The 27,065-nt window shown below is 43.0% G+C and overlaps 3 protein-coding genes across 9 annotated transcripts in view; 1 reads left to right on the forward strand and 2 right to left on the reverse strand.

Moving 5' to 3' along the window:
- Positions 1 to 1,618: 1,618 nt before the first annotated feature.
- On the reverse strand, positions 1,619 to 9,784 carry LOC124044262 (calphotin-like). The gene is made up of 7 exons (XM_046363884.1): positions 9,565 to 9,784; positions 9,160 to 9,277; positions 6,797 to 6,890; positions 4,351 to 5,118; positions 2,374 to 2,437; positions 2,148 to 2,272; positions 1,619 to 2,025 (listed from the first exon to the last, which is right to left on the reverse strand). The coding sequence occupies exons 2-7, from the start codon at positions 9,214 to 9,216 to the stop codon at positions 1,994 to 1,996; spliced, it is 1,140 nt and encodes a 379-aa protein (XP_046219840.1). The 5' UTR covers positions 9,217 to 9,277; positions 9,565 to 9,784; the 3' UTR covers positions 1,619 to 1,993.
- Positions 9,785 to 12,695: 2,911 nt separating this feature from the next.
- On the forward strand, positions 12,696 to 19,509 carry wdr4 (WD repeat domain 4). Its single transcript, XM_046363888.1, has 11 exons — positions 12,696 to 12,832; positions 13,375 to 13,443; positions 13,696 to 13,836; positions 13,961 to 14,117; positions 14,410 to 14,522; positions 14,644 to 14,704; positions 14,877 to 14,981; positions 18,150 to 18,214; positions 18,332 to 18,518; positions 18,675 to 18,744; positions 19,112 to 19,509. Exons 1-11 carry the CDS (start codon positions 12,750 to 12,752, stop codon positions 19,324 to 19,326), a joined length of 1,266 nt encoding a protein of 421 aa, XP_046219844.1. The 5' UTR covers positions 12,696 to 12,749; the 3' UTR covers positions 19,327 to 19,509.
- Positions 19,510 to 20,797: 1,288 nt separating this feature from the next.
- Positions 20,798 to 27,065, reverse strand: part of LOC124044265 (high affinity cGMP-specific 3',5'-cyclic phosphodiesterase 9A-like) — a 36,642-nt gene continuing 30,374 nt past the window's right edge. For 6 of the 7 annotated variants that reach the window (XM_046363890.1, XM_046363889.1, XM_046363894.1 and 3 more), the window contains 11 exons: positions 26,354 to 26,428; positions 25,570 to 25,656; positions 25,289 to 25,393; positions 23,997 to 24,079; positions 23,646 to 23,802; positions 23,182 to 23,295; positions 22,855 to 22,959; positions 21,503 to 21,631; positions 21,322 to 21,417; positions 21,156 to 21,213; positions 20,798 to 21,067 (listed from right to left, as the gene is read on the reverse strand). In XM_046363890.1, coding sequence (XP_046219846.1) covers positions 21,166 to 21,213; positions 21,322 to 21,417; positions 21,503 to 21,631; positions 22,855 to 22,959; positions 23,182 to 23,295; positions 23,646 to 23,802; positions 23,997 to 24,079; positions 25,289 to 25,393; positions 25,570 to 25,656; positions 26,354 to 26,428 — 999 coding nt within the window. In that variant the 3' untranslated portion in view covers positions 20,798 to 21,067; positions 21,156 to 21,165. The remainder of the gene's footprint in view (positions 21,068 to 21,155; positions 21,214 to 21,321; positions 21,418 to 21,502; positions 21,632 to 22,854; positions 22,960 to 23,181; positions 23,296 to 23,645; positions 23,803 to 23,996; positions 24,080 to 25,288; positions 25,394 to 25,569; positions 25,657 to 26,353; positions 26,429 to 27,065) is intronic. The other variant, XM_046363895.1, reaches the window with a different exon arrangement.

The following is a 27,065-nucleotide window of genomic DNA, read 5'->3' on the forward strand; positions in this document are numbered from 1 at the left end:
ATATGTGTATACTGTACGCTATACTGTACCTGTATCTGTGTTTTGTAATGGCTGCTCAGTGAAACGACCTGTCCTGATTTGTCTTAAACACTTGGTACAAAACGTTAATTACAAGACTTCCTTCATGACCTGGCCTCTGTAAATTGGTATAGAATCAGCGTGATCCCCTCTGTCAAAGATGCTTGTACCTTTTTTAAAATATATTTTCAGTGGTATTGTTAAGAAACACTCCCTCATATAGAAAATGAAAAACCGGTTCAGCCGTGATCTAGCAGAGTTACTCCACCTCAAGAATTCCATTTGGCGAAAGGCTCGGCACACGCATCCTCAGGCTGACTGGCTATCGCTCAGGGAAATGAGAAAGTGCACTCAGGCTATCCGGAAGGCCAAAGTTAGTTACTTTAAGGAGCAGGTCTCTCTCGGTGGGTCTAACCCCAAGAAGTTCTGGAAAACAGTTAAAGACCTGGAGGATAAACCCTCCTCCTCACAAATTGTGTGGGCAGAACTGAAAAGGCGTGTGCGAGTAAGGAGGCCTAGAAACCGGACTGTTACACCAGCTTTGTCAGGAGGAATGGGTCAAAATTCAACCAACTTATTGTGGGAAGGCTACCCGACACGTTTTAAGGCATCCGCAGAGTACGACCCTGCCTCACACAGGAAGCGGCGCAGGTCCTAATCCAGGCACTTGTCATCTCCCGTCTGGATTACTGCAACTCGCTGTTGGCTGGGCTCCCTGCCTGTGCCATTAAACCCCTACAACTCATCCAGAACGCCGCAGCCCGTCTGGTGTTCAACCTTCCCAAGTTCTCTCACGTCACCCCGTTCCTCCGTTCTCTCCACTGGCTTCCAGTTGAAGCTCGCATCCGCTACAAGACCATGGTGCTTGCCTACGGAGCTGTGAGGGGAACGGCACCTCAGTACCTCCAGGCTCTGATCAGGCCCTACACCCAAACAAGGGCACTGCGTTCATCCAGCTCTGGCCTGCTCGCCTCCCTACCACTGAGGAAGTACAGCTCCCGCTCAGCCCAGTCAAAACTGTTCAATGGTGGAACAAACTCCCTCACGACGCCAGGACAGCGGAGTCAATCACCACCTTCCGGAGACACCTGAAACCCCACCTCTTTAAGGAATACCTAGGATAGGATAAGTAATCCCTCTCACCCCCCCCCTTTAAGATTTAGATGCACTATTGTAAAGTGACTGTTCCACTGGATGTCATAAGGTGAATGCACCAATTTGTAAGTCGCTCTGGATAAGAGCGTCTGCTAAATGACTTAAATGTAAATGTAAAAGGCAATGCTACAAATTACTAATTGAGTGTGTGAACGTCTGAGCCACTGGGAATGTGATGAAAGACACAAAAGCTGAAATAACTCACTCCCTTCTATTATTCTGAGATTTCACATTCTTAAAATAAAAGTGGTGGTCCTAACTGACCAAAGACAGGGAATTGTGTACTAGGATTAAATGACAGAAATTGTGAAAAACTGAGTATGTATTTGGCTAAGGTGTATGTGTAAACTTCTGACTTCAACTGTATGTGAACACAATTTTTCTGTAACTGCGGTTTCAAGGCAAATCTGCATTCAGTAACTAATGTGCAGTTATACAATACAAACATGGGTAGTCTTTTTACTTTAGCATTGCATGCGATTTACAATGATGACATTGATCAACTTGGAATGAAAGACTGCAACAAAAGTAGAATATGGATCAGTTTATCCCCCCCCCAACATGCATGGATCATCTATGCAAATGCATATATATTTCACAGCTCAAAGCTCAGCCGACGCTTGACCTCTAACATGTGCATCTAATACAAACTAAGTCAGAGAATGTATATTTATACAGAAATAGAAACTCCTCTATCCCCCACCACCACATAGAAAATGTAAAGGATTTTAGCATCAACTTGATACAGTTATCTTTAGACTTCCAATATTCATAGAACAAATGGACAGGAAAAAGCTGTAGAAAAGTGAACTGGTGAGGTTTACTTGGGGGCCACTTCCTCCAGCTTGGGCTCTGGACAGAGACAGAGAAAAATGGTGTGCAACGAGAATATTAATGCATTATATTCTTGGTCCTAGAAGAACCTAATAAAGCATTTAAAAAAGGCTCATGGCCACCTTTACAAAACTACTAACCTGTGAACTTGAACTCTGGGAAAGCTGTGATGTCTCCACCACCATAAAGCCGCTGGAGTTTAGTCAGCTCCTCTGCCAAGTTCTTCTCATATGCAGGGCCTGCATCTACCAAACCGCCACTGGCCCTGAGAGAAGAAAATATGGTTGAAATGTCCGCTTGATGACAAAGGGGGATGATTGTGAGCAAGACAAAAAAAAGCTAGCCAAAAACAGCTGTGTAACTTACACGCTCTTTGAGGAGTACTCGCGGATCGAATCCAGGAAGAGTTTCTGGATTGGGTCCAGTTGAACTGAGTCCAATGAAGGAAAAACACAATGATTTTATATTCATTTAAAGCAATTCCTCCTTTTAGTCTGGGTACCAGTCTGTTCAGCTGACATTCCACTCCTGTCATGTAAAAAAAGAGACTGGCCTTTCACCAACAGAATGTTCAATATGCAGCCAGATTTTCAGCACAGTTCCTGATTGGTAGTCTGAAACCAAATTGATATTTCCCATAATAATGTTGTGTAGCATGGAGTGCGCGCAAATTTGGCGCAACATATAATTACACATTTTAAGTGTGTAGATAGGCCTTTGTAATGAAATAAATAATGATACAGAAATTATTAGCCTACAAGATTCAATCGAGCTACGTTTGCTTCCGTTGCGTCCCATTAATGAGAGGAAAGAAACAAAACTGGCACCTGACGTCATGCAGTTAAATCGTTTTCCTATCAGTCTAATTTGCATAAACATTGTGATTGGATGATAGCTGTGAGGGTTATCGAATCAAGATCAAATCCTATCATCTCCTCGAGCTCTTTAATGACGGTATTCATATTTGAAGATAGTGAAATGCTAGCCTCTTTGGCAAATGACAGGAGTGGAATGAAACAGCTGAATGGAGACGGTAAGCCGGGCTACGCCCCTTTTGGCTTGAACCACATGACAAAACTCATCACTTCCAATACCCTCATGCACAAAAACAGCACTTAGAAACGGTAGACTGACTGGCATCAACAGGGGTAAGAGAGGAAAGATTTAAGTTAGAAAGGTCAGGTAACAGGTTATAAGTTGCTGTGATGGGGGAATGCTATGCGTCACATCTGTGTAGTTCATAGCATTACTTGGCAGACACAGGGTTCTGTATTTGAGATGTCCAATTCAAACTCCCTGCGTGTAACCAACTCATGTACATTTAACAGTAAAATGTAGCAACTTCTTTCCCCACTCGTGTTTGATTCCACACCCAGCAACCAAGGTGCAAACTCTTGCGCATTGACTACCAAGGGGAAGGAAAGTTGACATTTCCAAAGTCATATGTTACACAGCGCCAAACAAATACAAAAGTGAGGGGATCAATTACAGATATCATGCGACTCAGGGAAAACAAAGTGTGAGAGAGAAACAGAGAGGAGGGAAGAGTAGGAAACATAGAATCATAATACCAGACCCCATTGCACGTTATCACTCAGTAGCTGCCCAGAGACAGACGAGTCAAAACGCTGGTTAATATGACCTTAACATTACCTTTGACAGTATACAGTAACCGTACCAAAATATAATGTAACAAAACAATAGTTGAAATTATAAAAACAAAAAAAGTTAAAAATTCAGGGCGTTGAGGATCATGTTTCTTTTAACAATATTCAGTGAAGGGAACAGAGAAGTTTATGAAATAAGAACAGATGATCGAGTGACGGAAAGAAAAACAGAGATGTCGAGAAACAAACTAGCAGCAGAAAGAGTGCAGGTAAGAACGAGTGAATGCTGGAAAAACATGGCAAAATAAAGATATTAAATCAAGCAGATTGGCGCAGATCAGTGCCGATCAGCGTAGACCGTCACAGCTGAACCAGAGAGTAAATGATGAAGCCGTGCTGAAGAACGCAGAGGAGACATTCATCGGGTGTCGGATGGGCAAAGCTGCATGGTTACAAGTTAATGCATAGAATCCCAGAAGGAATGGGTGTGCGGGAAAAGATGTGTGGCTGCTTGGGTCTACACGTCTGCAACAATGTAGAAATGTGGTAGTTTGAGGGATAAATAGCTAATAGTGTGGTAAATTAGCCCACTGGAAAAGACAAACCAAAGCAAGAACGAAAAGCGCTTCTGTAATATTGGTTATCTTAAAAGATATCCTTAGAGTTGTAGCATCACACGAAAGTATGACTGTTGGTAAACAGTAGGATCCACAGAGAGGAGAGAAGGGGGGTATACCCTCAGGCGCCTCAAACCGTTCTGCCTCAGCCGGGGGCTCTGCAATCAGCTCCACTGCTGCAGATTCAACTTGGGCCGCTTCAGCTACAACCTCTGCTACAGCTTCAATGAGGGCTTCAGCCGCAGCTTCAATGGGGGCAGCTACAGTCACAACCTCTGCTACAACTTCCACGAGGGCTTCAGCCGCACCTTCAATTGTGGCAGATTCAACCAAAACTTCTGCTATGGCTTCAACTGGGGCAGCTTCAACTGGGGCAGCTTCAACTGGGGCAGCTTCAACTGGGGCAGCTTCAACTGGGGCAGCTTCAACTGGGGCAGCTTCAACTGGGGCAGCTTCAACTGGGGCAGCTTCAACTGGGGCGGCAGCTTCTGGGACGGCAGCTTCTGGGACGGCTTCAACAGGAGTGTCGGCCGCTGACGAAGCTTCAAAGATGGGAGCCGCTTCGGCTGCAACAGGAGCGGCTTCAGCTACTGATGCAGCGGCTTCAACAACGGGGGTGGCTTTGGATACAAGAGCGGCGGATTCAACAATGGCTTCAGTTGCTGGAGCGACTGTGTCGACGACGGGGGTGGCTTCAACTGCAGCGGGGGCTGGAACAGCTTCAGCCGCGGCAACAATTGGCTCTGTGGCAGCAGCTTCAACAGGCTTTGGGGCGGTGACAAGTTCTACTGCAGCAGCTGGTGTCATTTCTTTCTTTGGAAACTCCACATATTTTCTGTGTGGTACAAGCTTCTCTAAATCAAAATATGTTTTGCCCTGGGACTTTTCTAGGACGGAGGAGGGGGGGGGGGACAAACAAGATTTATTCATTTCTATTCATACTCTAATTAGCCTAAAAGGAATTTAAACCAACATGCCCCCACTTTGCATTAAATGTGGACAAAACTTACCCAGAGCAACATGGCTACACCCAGACATTATTCAAGAATTTTGCAAGACACATATGGTGCCTGGACTAAAAAGGGCACAAAGTGCCAAATTTCAAGAAGGGGCACAAAAAGTGTTCATGTACTATTAATTGAGGAACATTATAAAAACATTATATTTTAATCACAGTATAGTTTCATAATTAAGTGCGCATGTGCCAAAACCAACTTCCCAAAACTATCTTTCATTGACAATTCATGTTATAGAGTACAAGAAAAATTCCACTTATAAGAGGATACTATTGTTGGAAAAATATCTGATTATATTAGTGAAAGCTGTGGGGGAAAAATTATTTACATCATTATATTTTGATACCTGGGGAAGGAAAACAAACTTAATTAGCATTTTTCATCATCACTTTGTATAGAAAACAAACTGGTGGAACTAACTGAGACATTTACTCAAATTGTGGTAGGATCCACAGAGAGCCTGCAAAAACAAAATCCTGCTAATTGTAGATTCCTCAGCCTTTTGGGTACAAAGACAGGCCTCCAGGACGCTTGAGCTTCCCTTCAGCATGTCTTACCTGTAATCTGACTTTTGTTAGCTTTTAAAAAAAATATTAAAAGATCTTCAGTTCTTCTCCAAAACATCTTCTTAACTTCTGCGTATTACTTTTGCACGTAAGACTACTGTATACAATATCTTCAGCATCTGAAAGGCTTTTAAAATGTATTCTCGAGGACAACCTTTTCTGGCAGTGCAGTGATCTCGATTGGCAGTGCAGTGATCTCGATTGGCAGTGCAGTGATCTCGATTGGCAGTGCAGTGATCTCGATTGGCAGTGCAGTGATCTCGATTGGCAGTGCAGTGATCTCGATTGGCAGTGCAGTGATCTCGATTGGCAGTGCAGTGATCTCGATTGGCAGTGCAGTGATCTCGATTGGCAGTGCAGTGATCTCGATTGGCAGTGCAGTGATCTCGATTGGCAGTGCAGTGATCTCGATTGGCAGTGCAGTGATCTCGATTGGCAGTGCAGTGATCTCGATTGGCAGTGCAGTGATCTCGATTGGCAGTGCAGTGATCTCGATTGGCAGTGCAGTGATCTCGATTGGTTATGGGAAATGTTTCACACAAAAAAAAGTCTCCGTACTAATAGAAATCTTCTGGGAAAAATTAGGTGTTCATATCTCTAGTGAAGGTCTTTAATGAGATGAGCCACATTGGGGAGTTTTATCAGTCTGGTCATCAATGGGTCTCTCTTCCTCCTTGATCAATTGATGAATAAAGAACTGGACCATAGCATTACAGCTAAATCAAATGTGTGGATAGTCCACAGCGAACTCTTTCTCAGTTTGTCATTGTTCGCCAACTACTTTAAGTCCCTTTTGAAAAATATACAAGAAAATAGTCAGTATAATTTGGATATGATGAGTAATTTTATTGATTTAATGATACTTGTAGCATAATTTGAGCACCCTCACTATGTTCAAGAATTTACATCTGCTAAAGTATCATAAACTACAAATAATTGTATGAGGTATTTTTGGTCAAATTAAATGCAGATCCAAAACTTACTTCCTGAGCTGCTCTTCTTGGGCTTCTTGGGACCACCAGCTTTTGTGCATAGGGCAGCAGCTGCAGGAGCGCTCCACCTCTCCACCTGCACGCACTGATCAAAGTACACACCAATTAGTGACAATATAACTGCAACTAGGGCTGTAAATAAAAAAATGAAATACTGAATTGCATGATTTTCTGTTGTTAATTGCGATTATTGCAATTTCAGAATTTGATCAAATTTGGCCTAAATAAAAAATGTGTTCATGTAAAAAGCAGTGAATGCAGTTGCAGGCTTATTACTATGCTTTGATTTGAATGGCCAGAAACACAAAATAATCTGTATCAGAAAAAAAAAATGCTCCCAATTTTTAAACGCACACCAGTAGGGATCATATCTTTCACCTGGATTCAGTCGGTCGTGGAAAGAGGGCGGCAGGGTAGCCTAGTCTAGTAACCGGAAGGTTGCGAGTTCAAACCCCCGAGCTGACATGGTACAAATCTGTCGTTCTGCCTCTGAACAGGCAGTTAACCCAGGCCGTCATTGAAAATAAGAACTTGCCTGGTTAAATAAAGGTAAAAATTAAAATTAAAAAATAGCAAGAGCTTTTTGTTGTGTTATGCAGCAAGTGTTCCTAATGTTTTGTGCACTCAGCGTATTATATATTTGAAGTGACAAAACCTAAAACTGGCCACTTTGTGCAAATTCATGCCAATGACGTGTGTCTTTTCCTAAGAAATTACGTGTAAATTCTTGAGCCTACGTTTCATTTCAGGGCTGGGTTTTATTTTAAATACCACCCACCAGCATGGCATTGTTGATTAATCAGTAACACCTGCAAAGTTCACTAGCCACAACTGAGCTACATAATAGATCATCTTTGGCTACAGAAAATGTATAATATTTATATACATTTTTTACCTTTATTTAACTAGGCAAGTCAGTTGAGAACAAATTCTTATTTACAATGATAGCCTACACTGACCAAACCCGGACGACGCTGGGCCAATTGTGCGCCGCCCTATGGGACTCCCAATCACGGCCGGATGTGATACAGCCTGGATTCTAACCAGGGACTGCAGTGATGTCTCTTGCACCGACGTAGACCGGTGCGCCACTCGGGAGCAAAGATGGGGGATAATTGAAGATCAGAATTGACAAAAATATTTCAATGGTAAACTGCCTGTCTACTTAACGGGCTGGGTCTCCCATAGACACCAATGCAATAGCATTCCGCGCTACAGACAGCTTATCAGTCCACTATTACAAGACTAGTAAAGCCCCAGTGCACTACTTTTGTGAGAAAAAAATAAAATAAATGTCGTTTCATAACATATGACATTCAGATTTTTCAGGCGGTGCTTCTTCCCGCAGCTATGCCCAAGGACGTAGGAATCTGTATCAAACTGATACAGTAAGTCACTTTATTATTTGAAGGATTCATTCTCGCTGATAAATTAAAAAGCAATATTTTCAAAAGCCGTATCACAAGCGATGATTGACGTTTCTAAACATTAAAACATAGCATTGGGATAGTAGTTGACATGAGTCAGTCGTGGGTAAAGCTAATGGCTGAAAACTGTAGAGATGGAAAACCCGCCTACAGTTGGAGAGCTAGGTAGGTGGCAGTCATCAACTTAAATAAAATAGCAGTGGTGGAAAAAGTACCCAATTGTCATACTTGAGTAAAAGTATAGATAGTTACTGAAGTAAAAGTGAACGTGACTCAGTAAATGTCTCGTTTTAAAAATGTACGGATGGCCAGGGACACATTTACAAAAGATGCATTTGTGTTTAGTGAGTCCGCCAGAACATAGGCAGTAGGGATTTACCACGTGTTCTCTAGATAAGCGCTGTATTTCACACTTTTCCTGTTCTGCTAAGTATTCAAAATGTAATGAGTACTTTGGGTTGTCAGGGTTAAATTTATGGAGTAAAAAGTACAATATTTCCTTTAGGAACGTAGTGAAGTAAAAGTTGTCAAAAATATAAATAGTAAAGTACAGATACCCCCCCCCAAAAAAACTACTTTAAGTAATACTTTAAAGTATTTTCACACCACTGTAAAATATTTGCTATGAACACTTTGCTAATTGAAAATAAAAAAATGATCATAAATCTTCTATTCGAACGGCTCAAATTATGCATTTGATATAAAAGTAGCTACAGCAGATAACGTTGACCATGTTATCAATCAATGTTATCCATTAGCTAACGCACTGTAGCCATGTCGCTGAAATACTAACAAGCTCACGATTCATGTTTTGTCTTTGCACAAATGAAAAATGACGTTGCAATTAGTTAAAGGGGTCTCTTCGAAAACTACAGCATGTTAGAACTTCAAATAATGTGATTAGCTATGTGCATGACATTTCATTACCTTGGTAGATCCAAGTCGCACTATCCTCAGCAATGAAGCCGCCATCTTTGCGCTCATAAAATCCTTCCTGCGGAAACACTGCTTAATGATCTTTGTCCCACAGTCTGCCTGAGTGCGTCTGAAAAGTAATACATATATATATATATATATTCTATCACTTTAGAACAGAACACATGTGATCAATGTTAGGAAAGTATTGGATAGTTCATTTTGCGACACAACTAGTAACAAATATTAAACGTGTGCGTTGAAGCAGTGCAGAACAACAATCATTACACGTCTGCAATATGGAACATGATAGTAACAGTTGATGCGCAGCGACTGTGTTTTTAGTCTCATTCTTTACGAATGTGAACTCCCAGGGTCAAGATGACATTGCCATTAGTTCAGTGAACGTTTTACCACCTTTTGTCAATCAAGTTCAATGGCTCCAATAGTCAGGAAGAATCCACAAATGTTCGACCGATGGTGAATATTTTCTATATTTATATATCTATCTATTTCTATATCTATGAAGTTAGAATTAAAATAGTTCTAGACTTATTGGTAGATATCTCTATGGGCAAATCTTGAAGCTCCTGTCAGATAGTCACAGCTTCAGAGCGGTTTATGTAACAGATTCTCAACAGTGACAGTACACGCCTCCTCCTCTAGTCTGGGACTCATCAGTGAAAAGTACGTATGGCATCGATAACAGTATGGAACAGTTTGTCTTGAACCTTCAACAAAATCTGAACATTCGTAATGCACAGTTTTTGGACGATACATATAAAATAAAGTCGTTTTGTTTTCATACTGCTTCTGTATTTATGTTCAGCTGCATAACACATCAAACTTGACATCAGTTATGTAAATGTGTATTCAGGCATTCGTTTTCTCCCTTACCTCTTGATGAGTTGACCCATAAAAATAAAAAAAATCGCCTAAAACGACACACCCAAATCTAATTGCCTGTAGCTCAGGACCTGAAGCAAGTATATGCATATTCTTGAAACCATTTGAAAGGAAACACGTTGAAGTTTCTGGAAATGTGAAATGAATGTAGGATAATACAACACATTAGATATGGTAGAATATTATACAAAGAAAAAAACGTTTTTTTTTCTTTTTCCCATCATCTTTGAAACGCAAGAGAAAGGCCATAACTCTCTCTTTGTAAAATGATCAGCCGAAATTGTTGCAACCCCTATTACTAGCCTGTTCAACCTCAGGGGGAGACACTCTAGACCCAAACAGCTACATACCTATATCTATCCTACCCTGCCTTTCTAAGGTCTTCGAAAGCCAAGTTAACAAACAGATCACCGACCATTTCGAATACCTTCTTCGCCTTTGCAATCTGGTTTCCGAGCTGGTCATGGGTGCACCTCAGCCACGTCTCTCTCTGCCACAGGGTTCAATTCTCGGGCCAACTCTCTTCTCTGTATACATCAATGATGTTGCTCTTGCTGCTGGTGAATCTCTAATCCACCTCTACGCAGATGACACCATTCTGTATACTTCTGGCCCTTCTTTGGACACTGTGTTAACTAACCTCCAGACGAGCTTCAATGCCATACAACTCTCCTTCCGTGGCCTCCAACTGCTCTTAAATGCAAGTAAAACTAAATGCATGCTCTTCAACCGATCGCTGCCAACACCTGCCTGCCTGCCCGCCCGCCCAGCATCACTACTCTGGACAGTTCTGACTTAGAATATGTGGACAACTACAAATACCTGGGTGTCTGGTTGGACTGTGGACTCTCCTTCCAGACTCACATTGGGCATCTCCAATCCAAGATTAAATCTAGAATCTGCTTCCTATTTCGCAACAGGGCATCCTTCGCTCATGCTGCCAAACATACCCTCATAGAACTGACTGTCCTGCCGATCCTTGGCTTTGGCGTTGTCATTTACAAGATGGCCTCCAACACTCTACTCAGCAAACTAGATGTAGTGTATCAAAGTGCCACCGTTTTGTCACTCACCACTGCAACCTGTATGCTCTCGGTGGCTGGCCCTCGCTTCATATTCATTGCCAAACACACTGGCTCCAGGTCATCTATAAGTCTCTACTAGGTAAAGCCCTGCCTTGTCTCAGCTCACTGGTCACCCTAGCAGCACCCACCCTTGGCACGCGCTCCAGCAGGTACTGTATATATCACTGGTCACCCCCAATGCCAATTCCTATTTTGGCCACCTCTCCTTCCAGTTCTCTGCTGCCAATGACTGGAACGAATTTCAAAAATCACTGAAGCTGGAGACGTATATCTCCCTCACTAGCTTTAAGCACCAGCTGTCAGAGCAGCTCCCAGATCACTGAACCTGTACATAGCCCATCTGTAAATAGCCCTTCCAACTACCTCATCCTCATATTGTTTTTTGTTGTTGCTCCTTTGCACCCCGGTATCTCTACTTGCACATTCATCTTCTGCACATCTATCACTCCAGTATCTCTACTTGCACATTCATCTTCTGCACATCTATCACTCCAGTATCTCTACTTGCACATTCATCTTCTGCACATCTATCACTCCAGTGTTTAAATGGCTACATTGGTGTTGAACCACAAATGGTGCAGCATGCAAAATCATGCAAGGCTAGTTACCACAACCACATAGTCAAAATGGGTTATATATATTTTTTTTTTAAATTAGGATAATAAAATGTGATATTCACTCTTAAATTAAGGTATACTGTTAGCAGTGTCGTTAGGGTTATGTTTAAAATCACATTTTAAGAAGATAAATTGTTGAAATAGGTGGAATTTTTTACTTTGTGGCTGTGGTAACTAGTGACGACCAAGCCAAAGGAAGGACTGTCCCAGAGAGAAAGACGCAACTGACCCAAAATGAAAGAAAGCTTTGACTATGTACAGACTCAGTGAGCACAGCCTTGCTATTGAGAAAGGCCGCCATAGGCAGACCTGACTCTCAAGAGAAGACAGGCTATCTGCACACTGCCCACAAAATGAGGTAGAAACTGAGCTGCACTTCCTAACCCCCTGCCAAATGTATGACCATATTAGAGAGACATATTACCCTCAGATTACACAGATCCACAAAGAATTCGAAAACAAATCCAATTTTGATAAACTCCCATATCTACTGGGTGAAATCCCACAGTATGAAATCACAGCAGCAAGATTGGTGACTTGTTGCCACAAGAAAAGGCCAACCAGTGAAGAACAAAAAAACTTTGAAAATACAATCCATATTTATGTTGATTTATTTTCCCTTTTTAACTATTTGCAAACAATATTACATTTTGCACATATATGACATTTGAAATGTATTTTCTTTTGGAACTTTTGTGAGTGTAATGTTTACTGTACATTTTTTGTTTATTTCATTTCACTTGCTTTGGCAATGTTAACATATGTTTCCCATACCAATAAAGCCCTTAAAATGAATTGAATTGTATCCAGCAATCCAAAGGAAGGATAGACGCGAGGTAGACAAGCCCGCCGTGCCGCTTTGTGGACAACGACTCTCATCAGTGTATCGATCATCTTTTAATGTACGTTTTGTTCTTTGGTGACGTAAAAGAGGTGCGACAAATACTTCCGCACTTCTGTGCGTCCCACGTGAACGGTATTTGTAGAAGTAGCCATGGCATCTCTCGGTGCCTGTGGAGAATGGCTTGTTTCAACCTATGAAAAAAAGCTCATTGCAATACACACTAAAAAGAACAGGTTTGTATGAACAGATGTGCCTAATATTATATTGTTTGTACAATAATGCGTCGTATAAGCTAAGCTAGTAGGCTAGTAGCGAAGAGAAATAAATAAGATAACTAACGTTAGCTCCGTATCATCCCAGCTAACGTTATTAGCTAAGTTAGTCCATTTATAGACGGTAACGGTATACACTGAAAGTACAACATATTTTCCATCACAGAATGACCAGGTGAACGCTATGACCCCCTTTTGACGTCACCTGTTAAATCAACTTTAATTAGTGATGATGAAGAAGTGGAGGAGACCAGTTAAGGCATGAGACATGGTGTGTGTGTGCCAAGACAAAATATTGAACTGCCTTTGAACGGGGTAATGGTTGTAGGTGCCAGGCGCACAGGCTGCAACTCCCAATATTAGGAAGGTGTTCCTAATGTTCTGCACTCAGTACAAAACAGGCTACTTTAGTACATTCTTGGGCTAGCCAGCTATGTGTATTAAATCACAAGTCCACATTTAAATCATCAATGATTAAATGCTCCTTTCTCTTTTTGTACCAGAGAACCATTTGTGTTTGACTGTAGCGCAGCAGAACAGAAGCCAAAGGACCCAGAGGCCGACAACAAAAGGTAAACAACATTAGCTAGCTATGTCTTTTCAGCCAACTGACCTCTCAGGAATTTATAATGTGTGTTGCCAACCCCTTGCAGTGCACCCATCATTGCTGAGTTATTGTCAGACTTGCTCGACCTAGATATGTGACTGAACCACGTGTCACTTGTTTGATTTGAAATGTGTGTGTGTCACCGTGTGGTAAGAAGCAACTGTTTTCAAGGGATACGATTTCACCAGAAATGTACTTCTCCCTTTCATCCTGGTAGTGATGGATCAGAAGAGACAGGAAGTGACAAGATCCTGGCGTTTGCCGTTTCCTCCTCTGCGAAGCTGGTCGCGCTGACCGATGACACCAAACGCCTTGTTCTGTTTCGCTGTGAACCCTCATGGCAGGTCATCAGTACAAGGTATCCATAGGACAAGCAGATAAAAGCAAATATCCGACTTACTGAAATCAGAAGAAAAAAAATCTGAATGTGTCGATTGTCGCTCTCTTTGAGATGTTGAGTGAGACCGTTGTATTATTTTCAGGTGGGTTGTGCGGAGGTGCACGTCTCTTGTGTTCACCGAAGCTGAGGATGAGGTGTGGGCAGCAGACAAGTCAGGTGACGTCTACTCCTTCTCTGTGGTGGAGCCCCAGAAGACAGGAGAGTTGAAGCTGGGACATCTATCCATGCTTCTATCAATGGTAAAGAGGATTAATTCATTCACATGATACTTTGTTATTAAAGGGTAGGTTATTAAAGGGAAGGTTATTTTTCATAGTTGAATGTTTTTAAAGGGCATTTTCAGAAGATGGGTAGACCTTACTTAGTCCCGTCTTACATCTCAGATTTGGCAGAGTTTGATGGGGTTCGACGCCTTCAATGGTTGTACATTTTTCACAATAGTAACATGCCGATCAATGGCTCGCTTCAAGTGAACAACTCCTGGTGAACTGCCAGTCAGTTTGGGATATCTCCCCCACTCTTCTCCTCTAGACCCTGACCCCCAACGACAAGTATGTCGTCACAGCTGACCGTGATGAGAAGATCAGGGTCAGCCACTTGAGGTCACCACACAACATCCAGGCATTCTGCCTGGGACACTTGGAGTGAGTACAGCTGGCCTACCTAGCAATGAATGGCCACAGAATTTAAACATGAATTAATGTTTAACCAGTCGGTTACCACTCCAATTTCCTGATATTTCAAGTTTTTTTTTTTTCTCCATAGATTTGTCAGTTCTCTTTTGGCCCCACCAGGACACCCACAGTGGCTCCTCTCTGGATCAGGGGTGAGAGATCTAGACATATTACAATTCTGCTGAATTGAGTAATATTACGTAACGCTGGGTGATCTTTCAGATAGAGGTGTCACGTGTACCGGTTCAGATTAAGCTCTACTACTGCACAAATTGTTTTTAAATGGAGACTAGTGTGTCTGACTGTGCTGGTGTGTGTTGACAGGATGGGACCATGAAGCTGTGGGAGTATGAGTCAGGTCGGAGGCTCCAGAGCTGGGACCTGAAGCAGCTGAGGGACATGCCGAACTCAGACACAGAAAAGGAAAAGGTGACCACTTTACTTCTCACATTAACCTTATCAGTCCTGAGATCTCAACTAGTCAGTGACAAATCAAATCAATTGTATTTATATAGCCCTTCGTACATCAGCTGATATCTCAAAGTGCTGTACAGAAACCCAGCCTAAAACCCCAAACAGCAAGCAATGCAGGTGTAGAAGCACGGTGGCTAGGAAAAACTCCCTAGAAAGGCCAAAACCTAGGAAGAAACCTAGAGAGGAACCAGGCGATATGACAACTGTTTTGAGTTTGTGACAGCGACTATGTGAGCTTATTACAGTGTTAAAGACAGTGTGTCCTGGGATTTCCTATGATCTTCTACGCAGAAGAAACCCCTTACCTTCTAACACCTGTTCGGGAGAGTCTCTGCTTTTCATAGATTAGGGGGTGGATGAAATTTCACTTATGTTATAAAATATATTTGTCTTGGGAAAATGTTAATTGTCATGTTCTGAATCGTTCACTGGGGGGTATTTCTCTAATCTACAGTATCAGTAACATTATATTCAAACAGTGATTTTGTCACCTAATACATTAGTTAATAATACACTGATCTCTGGTTTCAGAGCAGTGCGCTTTCTCGCAGCGACATTTGAGGACATTACATGTTGTGGTCATCTGCAGAGTTGTTTCCGCGGGTGGCAAGAAGCCAAATCAACACAAAGCTTGCGGTCCGTACAGAGCTCTGTTGACATTTCATAGAGACGCTTGTTTTTGTGAGAAATATTTGGACAACAACAGTACATTCACATTAATATGAAAAGCCTATATTAAAATATTACATCTCAAAATCGATATCTATCTCGTTTAATGTCATCTGGATTCAATGGCGAGTCTGTCAGTCAGCCTTAATTCTCACACAACAATCCAGCCTAGCTGGCACGATGCTATTTGCCAGATTCATTGTTTTCTCTGGTCTCCATTTATTTTTTTGGTTGGGGGATCCTACAAGGGTAGAAACTCCAATAACATTTGAATTGATTATGATAGAGACATGAGGTTTGGACAATTGCTTTTCTTATAGGAGTTATCTACACAATTAACATTTTACCCATTGGTCAAAATATCAGTTTTTGATTGGACAACCTGCATACTGTAGATGGCTATTAATACTTTATCTCAAACCGTTTGGACTCTATAGACGTTTAAACCCCCCGGGCCCCTTCAGGATCCGCTCTTGTCTTGCTGAGTTGTAGCTCACACAGACTAATGGTTGGTGTCAATGGATCAAGAATATATGGACTTATCCAATAGTACGACCCCAAGAAGTCTGTAGTTCAAACACAATGTTTGAAAGGGGTCTGAAGTCTGAAATGCGCCGGCGTGGGACTGTAGCAGTTAACCAAGCCACTGATGCATGGAGTCATTCCTCTTCTGGGTGTGCATTTAGCAACAACTAGCAAACATTGTCATTCATACTGTTACAAATCAAAATGCCATTGCAAACTCTTTGCAAAAAAGGAACTGAGACCAGAAGTTTCAAGTGGTTATTACCAAGAAGCTGAGTGCACATTTTTTAGAAAGCTCACAACAAGTCTTATACTCTTCACCTCCCTCTTCACCTCCCTCTTCACCTGCCTCTTCACCTCCCTCTTCCCCTTCTTCACCTCCCTCTTTACCTGCCTCTTCACCTCCCTCTTCCCCTTCTTCACCTCCCTCTTCCCTCCCTCTTCACCTGCCTCTTCCCTCCCTCTTCACCTGCCTCTTCCCTCCCTCTTCACCTGCCTCTTCCCTCCCTCTTCACCTGCCTCTTCCCTCCCTCTTCACCTGCCTCTTCCCTCCCTCTTCACCTGCCTCTTCCCCTGCCTCTTTACCTCCCCGGCTATACATGTTATGACCCCAATGAGTTTCCCTCCTTTCCCCTGTGGAATGTCCATGCTCCTCTCTTGTTTACCTAGATGTCAGAATCTCAACCTGTCCATCTTCAGGTCCTGACCCTGCTCTCTGATCCCAGGCAATTTCCTCTTATCTGATTTAGGTCAACCTTTTCTAAAATTAGCATACACACAGTTTCATGACCTAAACTCTATTATTACTCACAGTAATCATTCACTAAACAGGATACAAACAAAACTACAGTTTCACTTGAAACATGTTACATTTGAATAGAATCCATCAATATGAATACTGAGTAGCTCTCCTTGTCGTCACTCATGCGAAGCTTCAATCCATAGAGCTGACTGTTTATAGGTCACATGGGGCACATTGGCAACTCAAACTGCTTTGAAAAACCTAATGAAAGCCTATAGCTGACAACCAAACAATATCTTTGTTTACATAATCAAATAGTTTAATTGAGACTTAAGTAAACAATTCCCAGAATCTAATAGGCCATAGGCTGCAACAGGTTACCTCTTATTTAGCCTAGATTTATTTAGTAGGCGATTTAGATACCAGTCGTACAGGTTTAAACTTTCTATTGCCTGTATATGGTCTAAATGAACAAAAACCTACATTTTAATGTCATAATGAACTGTTAATAAACCTCATCTTAAACAAATACCTACTTTCACTTTTGTCTATGCAGCTACCTGGTTGTTGTCCTCGTCTACAATGATGCCAAAATCCTTCCAAACCGGGGATTTTACTCAGGCAACACCTGTTTCCATGCTGGTGTAATTTCACCATCATAACCTTTCATTTTTTAAATTTCTCTTCTTACATTAGTCATTTTTAAGTGAGCTATGGGGTCAGGGAAATGAACATGGCAACATATTGTTGCCTGGTTGAAGGGAATATAAGCTCTGCATGCTGAAACATTTAGGAATGTTCAGCACCACACACAGGCCTACTAATGGAAAGTTCCCTGCTATACTCTCTCGTGGCGTGGCTGGTAGCCTGGCTATGTCTGCCTCACCGCTAACATAGCCTAAAGGAATTCGCAACATAATTCAACACAACAAGGATTCCTGGATTTGTAAAAAAAAAAAAAAAAAATTATGTTAATTGAAAACGTTTACAACCCAAAATATAATTGTTCTGAACCGCCAATGTTTTCATTCCACCTGCCAGTGAATTATTCTTCTTAATGTATTTATTTTTATTTTTTAGGGTCAACTGTTGGTATTTGACCTGATGCAAGACCATAGCGGGTCGTCAATCCCCCCCCCCCCAGTTATGTTTGTGACATCATCGTAATTTGTGCCTTTTGTTCCCAGAGGTCTGCAGTCAGCAGGATCGCTGGTTCCCCCGGTGGACATCACGTGGCGGTGCAGTGTGAGAGGTCGGTGCATATATCAGGAGTTGACAGTGTACTGTGCACATATATAAATGACCCTAGCTATGTAGATCAGTGGAGTGTGTGTAACCTGTGACAAAATATTTGTCCTGTGTTTTCCAGAGTTCCCTCGGTGCAGTTGTTTGGGATGGAGCAAGGGACAGAGGAGCGACTGATGCCCTCCAGCAGGTTGACCCTACCTCACTGTCCTCTGGATTTGACCTTTGACCCCCAGGGTCGGCTCTGGGTCCTGCTGGATAGCCGAGAGACGCCGTTCCTCGTGTACACACACACGCAAGACAGCTGGCAGGTACTGCTGTTCGTTGACAACACCGTAGTACCCTCCAAGCTCATCTCGCACAACAGTATACTCTTCTTTATTTAGCAAACAAACACTCCAGGGTTTGTGTTTTAGCCCTTATGTTGCCACTGGGGTGTTTTGTTCTCTCTCTCTCTCTCTCTGCAGTGCGACAGTGAAAGCCCAGAGATGAAAAGAGTGACTGAGACCCTTCAGCCGCATTGGGAGGCACTTCAGGGTGAGTCATCACACATGACACAACACTGTGCCCTCACATTACCCATCATCCTCCTCACTCAGTAAAGAGCAGTTCTAACCTGCAATGTTTATGCACTTGGCTCCATGTCTGCTTCCATGTTCCCCTGAGCTAAGTAGTTCTTAATGCCAAGTAGTCAAGACTACCAGGAGACTTTACATGTATTTTTTTTTACTCTGTTATTTAGTGGATGCTCAGAGATACCTTCAACATAAACTTGGATCAAGGCTTAGAACAAAGGGGTTTGATTTGATATTCTAATAGTAATCCACCACCTGAATGAACTGTGCTACAATTTCATTTCGCTGTCTCTGACCCTGCTCCTCCCTCCTGTTTCTCCTCACGACAGTCTCAGCAGGGTTAGAGAGCCGGTTCCAGCACCTGTACAAGGGCAACTTTGACAACATGGCGTCCTACAGAGAGAAGAAACAGCAGAGGCTCCAACAGCAGAATGAACAAGGAGGCAAAAAGAGAGGACCAGGGAAGGGACAGCAGTCCAACGGAGCCAGTAAAAAAGCCAAGAAAGGCAACCAGCCTGGGCCAGTGACCAAAGCCTCGAGCTGAAACGGATAGGACAGACAGATTCTATATTTTGGTTTAAAAAGGCTTCTTTCAGAGTTCTGTTGTTCTATCTTTGTTTGGAGACGGATAGACTAACCGTTTGAGTTGTGTAAATTTATTATGATTTGTGATTTACCGAGAATTAGCCATTTCTTCTTTATTTTTAAATAAAAAATGATGACTGACCGTTTGATGCTTAAGTGTCTCTTGCGCTCCACTAAATGTATAGTCCTCTTCAATTGAACAAGAGCCAAGCACTGTGTAGTGTTGTACCCTGACCACTGGGGAACCAAGTCCTTCCACTGTCAGAAAGTGCATATCTGACCCAATTCAGGAACGGGGGCGTTTGATTACATTTCCTACTTCACTTCAAGAAATACTTCCTTGAACATTAACTTTCATATGCCTTAATTACCAATTTATACAGAGTCTGCATACGAATAAAAAGTTTAAATTATGAGCCTAATTTAGCCGAGGAAGCACTGAGCTATTTAATGAGAAAGGCAGGACCCGTGATTGGCTGAGATGTCTCCAAAGTAGGATAACAAGTTTTGATCAAATTTGAGGTAAAAATGTCCCCTTGCATTAAAAGGCTTAAGGTGTTTCAACAACATCCTATTGTTTTGTAAAGTTCAACGCCACACTGACACCTCTTCAAACCTTCAGAAGTAAACCGGGATGAATACTTGTTGCTCACCATCCATTCAGTCTGGCTTAATCACATGAACCATAACGTCTCCACAGGTAAGACTACTCAGTAAGCACTGCTGGGTAGAATTTATACTGAACAATAATGTAAATGCAACAATTTTACTGCATTACAGTTTATACAAGGGAATCAGTCAATTGAAATACATTTGTTAAGCCTTAATCTATGGATTTCACATGCCTAGGCAGGGGTGGAGCCATGGGTGGGCCTGGGAAGGCATAGGCCCACCCACTCAGAACTTTTTTTTTTCCTTCACAAAAGGGCTTTATAGAAATATTCATCAGCTGTCCGGGTGGCTGGTCTCAGACGATCCCGAAGCTGGATGTGGAGGTCCTGGGCTGGCGTGGTTACATGTGGTTGAGGCCGGTTCAACGTACTCCTTATGGTAGAGAAATGAACATTCTCTGGCAATAGCTTTGATGGACATTCCTGCAGTCAGCATGCCAATTGCATGCTCCCTCAACTTGAGACATCTGTGGCATTGTGTTGGGTGACAAAACTGCACATTTTAGAGTGGCCTTTTATTGTCCCCAGCACAAGGTGCACCTGTGTAATGATCATGCTGTTTAATCAGCTTCTTGATATGCCACACCTGTCAGGTGGATGGATTATCTTGGTAAAAAAGAAACGCTTATTAGCAAGGATGTAAAAAAAATTGGCCACAAAATTGGAGAGAAATAAGTTTTTTTGTATGGAACATTTTACATGTTGCGTTTCTATTTTTGTTCAATATAAATAGTTTGAAACGCAAACAGTCCACATAAATGGTTATTTAAAATAAACATTTATTTTTGTAGGAAACAACAAAGGCAACAAAAAATCTGTACATCCCGGAAAGAAAAAAACCCATTTAAAAACAAAAAAAGGCAAGACACAGAATCAAAATATCGTTCACTGAAGTAGTCCGTGCTGTTCAAGTCGACATTTCCTGATATAAGCTTTGGATTGTCCATCCAGCCAGTCAGACAGGCTTGGTCTGTTTCCCCTCTTCATCAGAATGCCATACTGACTCGTCTCCACCATAAGACTTTTGAGCTGAAATAGAGGAACATACATTAACATTTAAACACCACACCCATATAGTTTATAGAAGACCTTCAATCCAGCCAGTCAAAACACCTACCTTCAAGCTCTCATTTCTTCTTCCCCATAGTCAGGTTCTCACTTTTTTTTTTCTCCACCTGAAGGAGAGAGACATTCGCAGCACTGTTCCAGTCACTGCTACACATAAGATCATGCTGACGTGTCCTCAAAGAAAACAATCAAACACACACATAAATATATCGGACCTCATTCATGGCATCGTCAATCTTCTTGAGCTCCTCATATCTGTCTCGTGACTCTCTCAGAGGCTGGATCATCACTTTGTCAATCTGAGGGAACAGCTGAGAGAGAGACAAGAGGCCGGTTTTTATCGTCATCGTCACAGGTCGTATTCTCATTTTACGGTCCCATCCATCCGTCGCTCACCTTCATTACGGTCTCAAACATGGGGATAAGGACGAACTTGATGAATCCGATCTGGGCGGTGGGTTTGGTGACCTTTTCTCTGTCCATGAAGGGGGCTACAGGCAGACTCTCTGCCTTCTCCCTGTCACTCTGATGAAAGAATGGAGAAGAGAGAAAAAGTTCAGTGCAATCCTTCATTTTTAATACAAAACGCCACATACATGGGGTCCGGAAGTATTGGATCCCTTGATAACGATGATTTAAAAAATATTTAAAAATCAGCAGGTTTTCATCAGAGATCTCTCTGTACTTTGCTCCGTTCATCTTTCCCTCAATCCCGACTAGTCTCCCAGTCCCTGCCACCACCATGCTTCACCGTAGGGATGGTGCCAGGTGTCCTCCAGACGTGACGCTTGGTATTCAGGCCAAAGAGTTCAATCTTGGTTTCATCAGACTAGAGAATCTTGTTTCTCATGGTCTGAGAGTCCTTTAGGTGCCTTTTGGTAAACTCCAAGTGGGCTGTCATGTGCCTTTTACTGAAGAGTGGCTTCCGTTTGGCCACTCTACCATAAAGGCCTGATTAGTGGAGAGCTGCAGAGATGGTTGTCCTTCTGGAAGGGTCTTCCATCTCCACAGAGAAACTCTGGAGCTCTGTCAGTGTGACCACCGGGTTCTTGGTCACCTCCCTGACCAAGACCCTTCTCCCCCGATTGCTCAGTTTGGCCGGGCGGCCAGCTCTAGGAAGAGTGTTGGTGGTTCCAAACTTCTTCCATTTAATAATTATGGAGGTCACTGTGTTCTTGGGAAAATTCAATACTGCAGAAATGTTTTGGTAACCTTCCCCAGATCTGCGCCTCAACACAATCCTGTCTCGGAGCTCTACGGACAATTCCTTCGACCTCATGGCTTGGTTTGTGCTCTGACATGCACTGTCAACTGTGGGACCTTATATAGACAGGTGTGTGCCTTTCCAAATAATGTCCAATCAATTGAATTTACCACAGGTGGACTCCAATCACGTTGTAGAAACATCTCAAGGATGTTTAATGGAAACAGGATGCACCTGAGATCAATTTCGAGTCTCATAAGCAAAGGGTATGAATACTTATGTAAATAAAGTTTTTATTTTGGTTTTGTTTATACATTTGCAAACATTTCTAAAAAACTGTTTTCAATTTGTCATTATGGGGGTATTGTGTGTAGATTGATGAGGATTTTATTTGATAAATTTTAGAATAAGGCTGTAATGTAACAAAATGTGGAAAAAGTCAAGGGGTCTGAATACTTTCCGAAGGCACTGTATATGGGGCTTTACACTGTAGGCTATGTACTGTATAACAACGCATATACAGCACATATGGGGCTTTACGTACCTGCATGAAGTACTCCTCCAGCAGACAGTCGACCCAGGGCTCAGCCACCTCCATGGGCCGCACCTCGTTAGAGATGTCACAGCACTTAATTAGCACCATCTTCAGCTAGGGGTCAAAGGTTACACAGAGCAGAGTTTAATATAGGGAGGGGGTCTACCAGATGGCCCACATAAATAGCAGCAGAAAGGACTAGCAAACATACCTAAGAAAAGTTGTAAATATAGTATTACTGCATAGGGCAGTAGAACAAATACACAGATTTGCACAAACTAAGGTAGTGGAAAATATGTCTTCTAGGGGCAAATACATAGTCATGTGTATCCTTACACAAGTGACATGCTCTTCATCACTGAAGTCAAAGCGGTCCACTTTATGCTTGAATGAGTCCAGTATCTCGCCATGTCGTGCCATGTCTGTGGCCAGGATCAGTGTGATGATTCCCTAAGACAGAGAGAGATCAGTGTGATGATTCCCAAAGACAGACAGAGAGAGATCAGCGTGATGATTCCCTAAGACAGAGAGATAATTCAGTGTGATGATTCCCTAAGACAGATAGAGAGAGATCAGTATGATGATTCCCTAAGACAGAGATCAGTGTGATGATTCCCAAAGACAGACAGAGAGAGATCAGTGTGATGATTCCCAAAGACAGACAGAGAGAGATCAGTGTGATGATTCCCAAAGACATACAGAGAGAGAGATCAGTGTGATGATTCCCTAAGACAGAGATACAAATCAGCACGCACGCAGACACACGCACGCACGCAGACACACGCACTCCTACCCCCTACCTGACGAATCTGTTTGAAGGCCTCAGCATCGAAGGTGGAGAAGATGTTGCAGTCAGGCTGAGAGAAGATCTGGAAGGCCACGGCACAGTGATGATTCTCCAGAGGAGAGATATCATTGTAGCGTACCGCAAGCTCCGTCCGTGCGTTTATCTGGTACCTGAGAGAGAGAATTAGTCTCACAGGGCCATGCTTTCAAATCCCTTCTTGAATGAAACCTGGGTGTCTAGTTTCATTGAATTAGTATAGACAGACTGTGTACAGTTTCATTGAATTCGGATGGCCAGACTGTGTCTAGTTTCATTGAATTCGGATGGCCAGATGGCAGGGATAGAGAGAGGAGAGAATTCTTACGTGTTGTTGTACCCTGGGTGCTGCAGATCGTGGCACACTGCAGCTGTCATCAGAATCAGAATGTCCACCTGGGTGAATATCTCCTGGGAGACACACAACACAGGCTCATTACGTCAATGAATTGGCCATCTGTGTACTGTGCGCACGTGTGTGTGCGCGTGTGTGTGCGTATGGGTGTGTGTGTGCGTGCGTGCGTGTGGGTGGGTGGGTGTGTGGGTGTTTTCCCGGCATGCAAGTTTGCACAGGTAGGTAAATCCGTGTTCGTGTGAGAGAGATCTCATTTAACATGGCCGCCTCATAATCACTCATTATAGCCTTTGATGATAAATAAACGTCTCATGAATGGATGACAGAGCGTCTCCAAGGGAGTAGAATTTCTCTTCCAAACTCGTCTCCCTCTCCCTCTCTCTCTCTCTCTCTCTCTCTCTCTCTCTCTCTCTCTCTCTCTCTCTCTCTCTCTCTCTCTCTCTCTCTCTCTCTCTCTCTCTCTCTCTCTCTCTCTCTCTCTCTCTCTCTCTCTCTCTCTCTCTCTCTCTCTCTCTCTCTCTCTCTCTCTCTCTCTCTCTCTCTTCTCTCTCTCTCTCTCTCTCTCTCTCTCCCTCTCTCTCTCTCCTCTCTCCTCTCTCTCCTCTCTCTCTCTCTCTCTCTCTCTCTCTCTCTCTCTCTCTCGAAAAAAAAAACAATTCCTCCTCACCAATCTCTCTTTCTCATCACTCCAGTATTATTGATGCCCTTTTATAGAGCTGAGGTTTATAGTCTTACTGTTGAATTACTGAAGTATTACTGTGGAATTACAGAGGGCACGACAAAGCCTATTCATCCTCGGGAAACTAAAAAGATTTGGCATGGGTCCTGAGATCCTCAAAAGGTTTTACAACTGCACCATCCTGACTGAGCATCACTACAGTTGTTTTATTTATTTACTCACCTATTGTTCACCTAATACCTTTTTTGCACTATTGGTTAGAGCCTGTAAGGATTTCACTGTAAGGTGAACCTGTTGTATTCGGCGCACGTGACAAATAAACTTTGATTTGATATTACTGTAGTATTACTGTGGTATTACCAGTAGTATCACCTGTAGTATTACTGTGGTGTTACTGTAGTATTATATGTAGTATTACTTTAGTATTACCCGTAGTGTGACTATAGTATTACCTGTAGTATTACTGTAGTATTACTGTTGTATTACCTGTATTATTACTGTAGTATTACTGTAGTATGACTGTAGTATTACTATAGTATTACTGTAGTATTACTGTAATATGACTGTAGTATTACTGTAGTATTACCTGTAGGCTGCAGAGGCAGATCATGCTGTACATCATCTGGGTGACACAAAAACAGTGACGGAAGTTATGGAAGGGATTCACCTGGTAGTTGTCATGGATACAAAGCTGCAGGGAGGTAGAGGGGAAGGAAGACGTGAGACCATCAGACATCTACAACAGACCTGACACTAGTCGCTCTGGATAAGAGCGTCTGCTAAATGACTTAAATGTAAATGTAAATGTAGTAACAAGTGGTGCAGCAGTACATGAAGAACAGTTGTAGATATCTCTAGATGTCTTACCAGCCAACTCTTCAGTGTGATGGGGTTCATGTTGAAGCCCTTGACCAGGTCCAGGTCATTGTACATGTGCTCCAGGCAGCTCAGCATCTGACCACATGAAGGAAGGTGGATAAGTGAGACAGAGTGTGAGCGACAGTTCTATGGTAGTTGAACCTCTATGACAGTTGAACCTCTATGACAGTTGAACCTCTATGACAGTTGAACCTCTATGACAGTCGAACCTCTATGACAGTCGAGCCTCTATGGCAGTCGAGCCTCTATGGCAGTCGAGCCTCTATGGCAGTCGAGCCTCTATGGCAGTCGAACCTCTATGGCAGTCGAACCTCTATGGCAGTCGAACCTCTATGGCAGTCGAACCTCTATGGCAGTCGAACCTCTATGGCAGTCGAGCCTCTATGGCAGTCGAGCCTCTATGGCAGTCGAGCCTCTATGGCAGTCGAGCCTCTATGGCAGTCGAGCCTCTATGGCAGTCGAGCCTCTATGGCAGTCGAGCCTCTATGGCAGTTGAGCCTCTATGGCAGTTGAGCCTCTATGGCAGTTGAGCCTCTATGGCAGTTGAACCTCTCTGACTGTTGAACCTCTCTGACTGTTGAACCTCTCTGACTGTTGAACCTCTCTGACTGTTGAACCTCTCTGACTGTTGAACCTCTCTGACTGTTGAACCTCTCTGACTGTTGAACCTCTGACAGTTGAACCTCTGACAGTTGAACCTCTGACAGTTGAACCTCTGACAGTTGAACCTCTCTGACAGTTGAGCGCCTATGGTCCAATCCCCTGTCCTCACCTCATTGGGCTCCCACTGCCACACATCAAAGGTGGGATGTCTGAGAGCTTCCACTGTCTCCTGAGACAGGTGGTACTACACACACACACACACACACACACACACACACACACACACACACACACACACACACACACACACACACACACACACACACACACACACACACACACACACACACACACACACACACACACACACACACAGAAGAGGGGAGAGGGAAGAACAACAATGTTTTGGTGAAGTCAGCGTCGAACCTTGTTGGCCTCTCACAGCCAGAGGTCAAAGGGCAGGCTTTCTGAAGATGTCTATGGTCTGCTGCGAAAGCATGTACTGCAAGCCACAGAGCTCCCAGTTTACCCAGTCTGTCTCCAGTGCGAGTTATGGGTTTACCTCTACATACCTGACCTGACTTCAGGTGTTAATCCAGCGCCGGAGACAGATGCTGGCTGTAATTCTTTAGGCGAGGCAGCTAGCCCCTAGGGCCTTTGCACTCCGAGGCAACCTATGAAATCTAGGGGAAACACTAGCACACATGTGCACTTAACTAGGGGCATGCTGTTTCTGACAGGGTGGAGGAACATCTGTCATACAACTGACTCAGGACCTACAGGTGGTGTTCTGACACTATGGACATACAGGTGACACTATGGACCTACAGGTGACACTATGGACCTACAGGTGGTGTTCTGACACTATGGACCTACAGGTG

Source organism: Oncorhynchus gorbuscha, linkage group LG09, assembly GCF_021184085.1.
Source record: "Oncorhynchus gorbuscha isolate QuinsamMale2020 ecotype Even-year linkage group LG09, OgorEven_v1.0, whole genome shotgun sequence".
NCBI classification, from domain to species: Eukaryota; Metazoa; Chordata; class Actinopteri; order Salmoniformes; family Salmonidae; genus Oncorhynchus; species Oncorhynchus gorbuscha.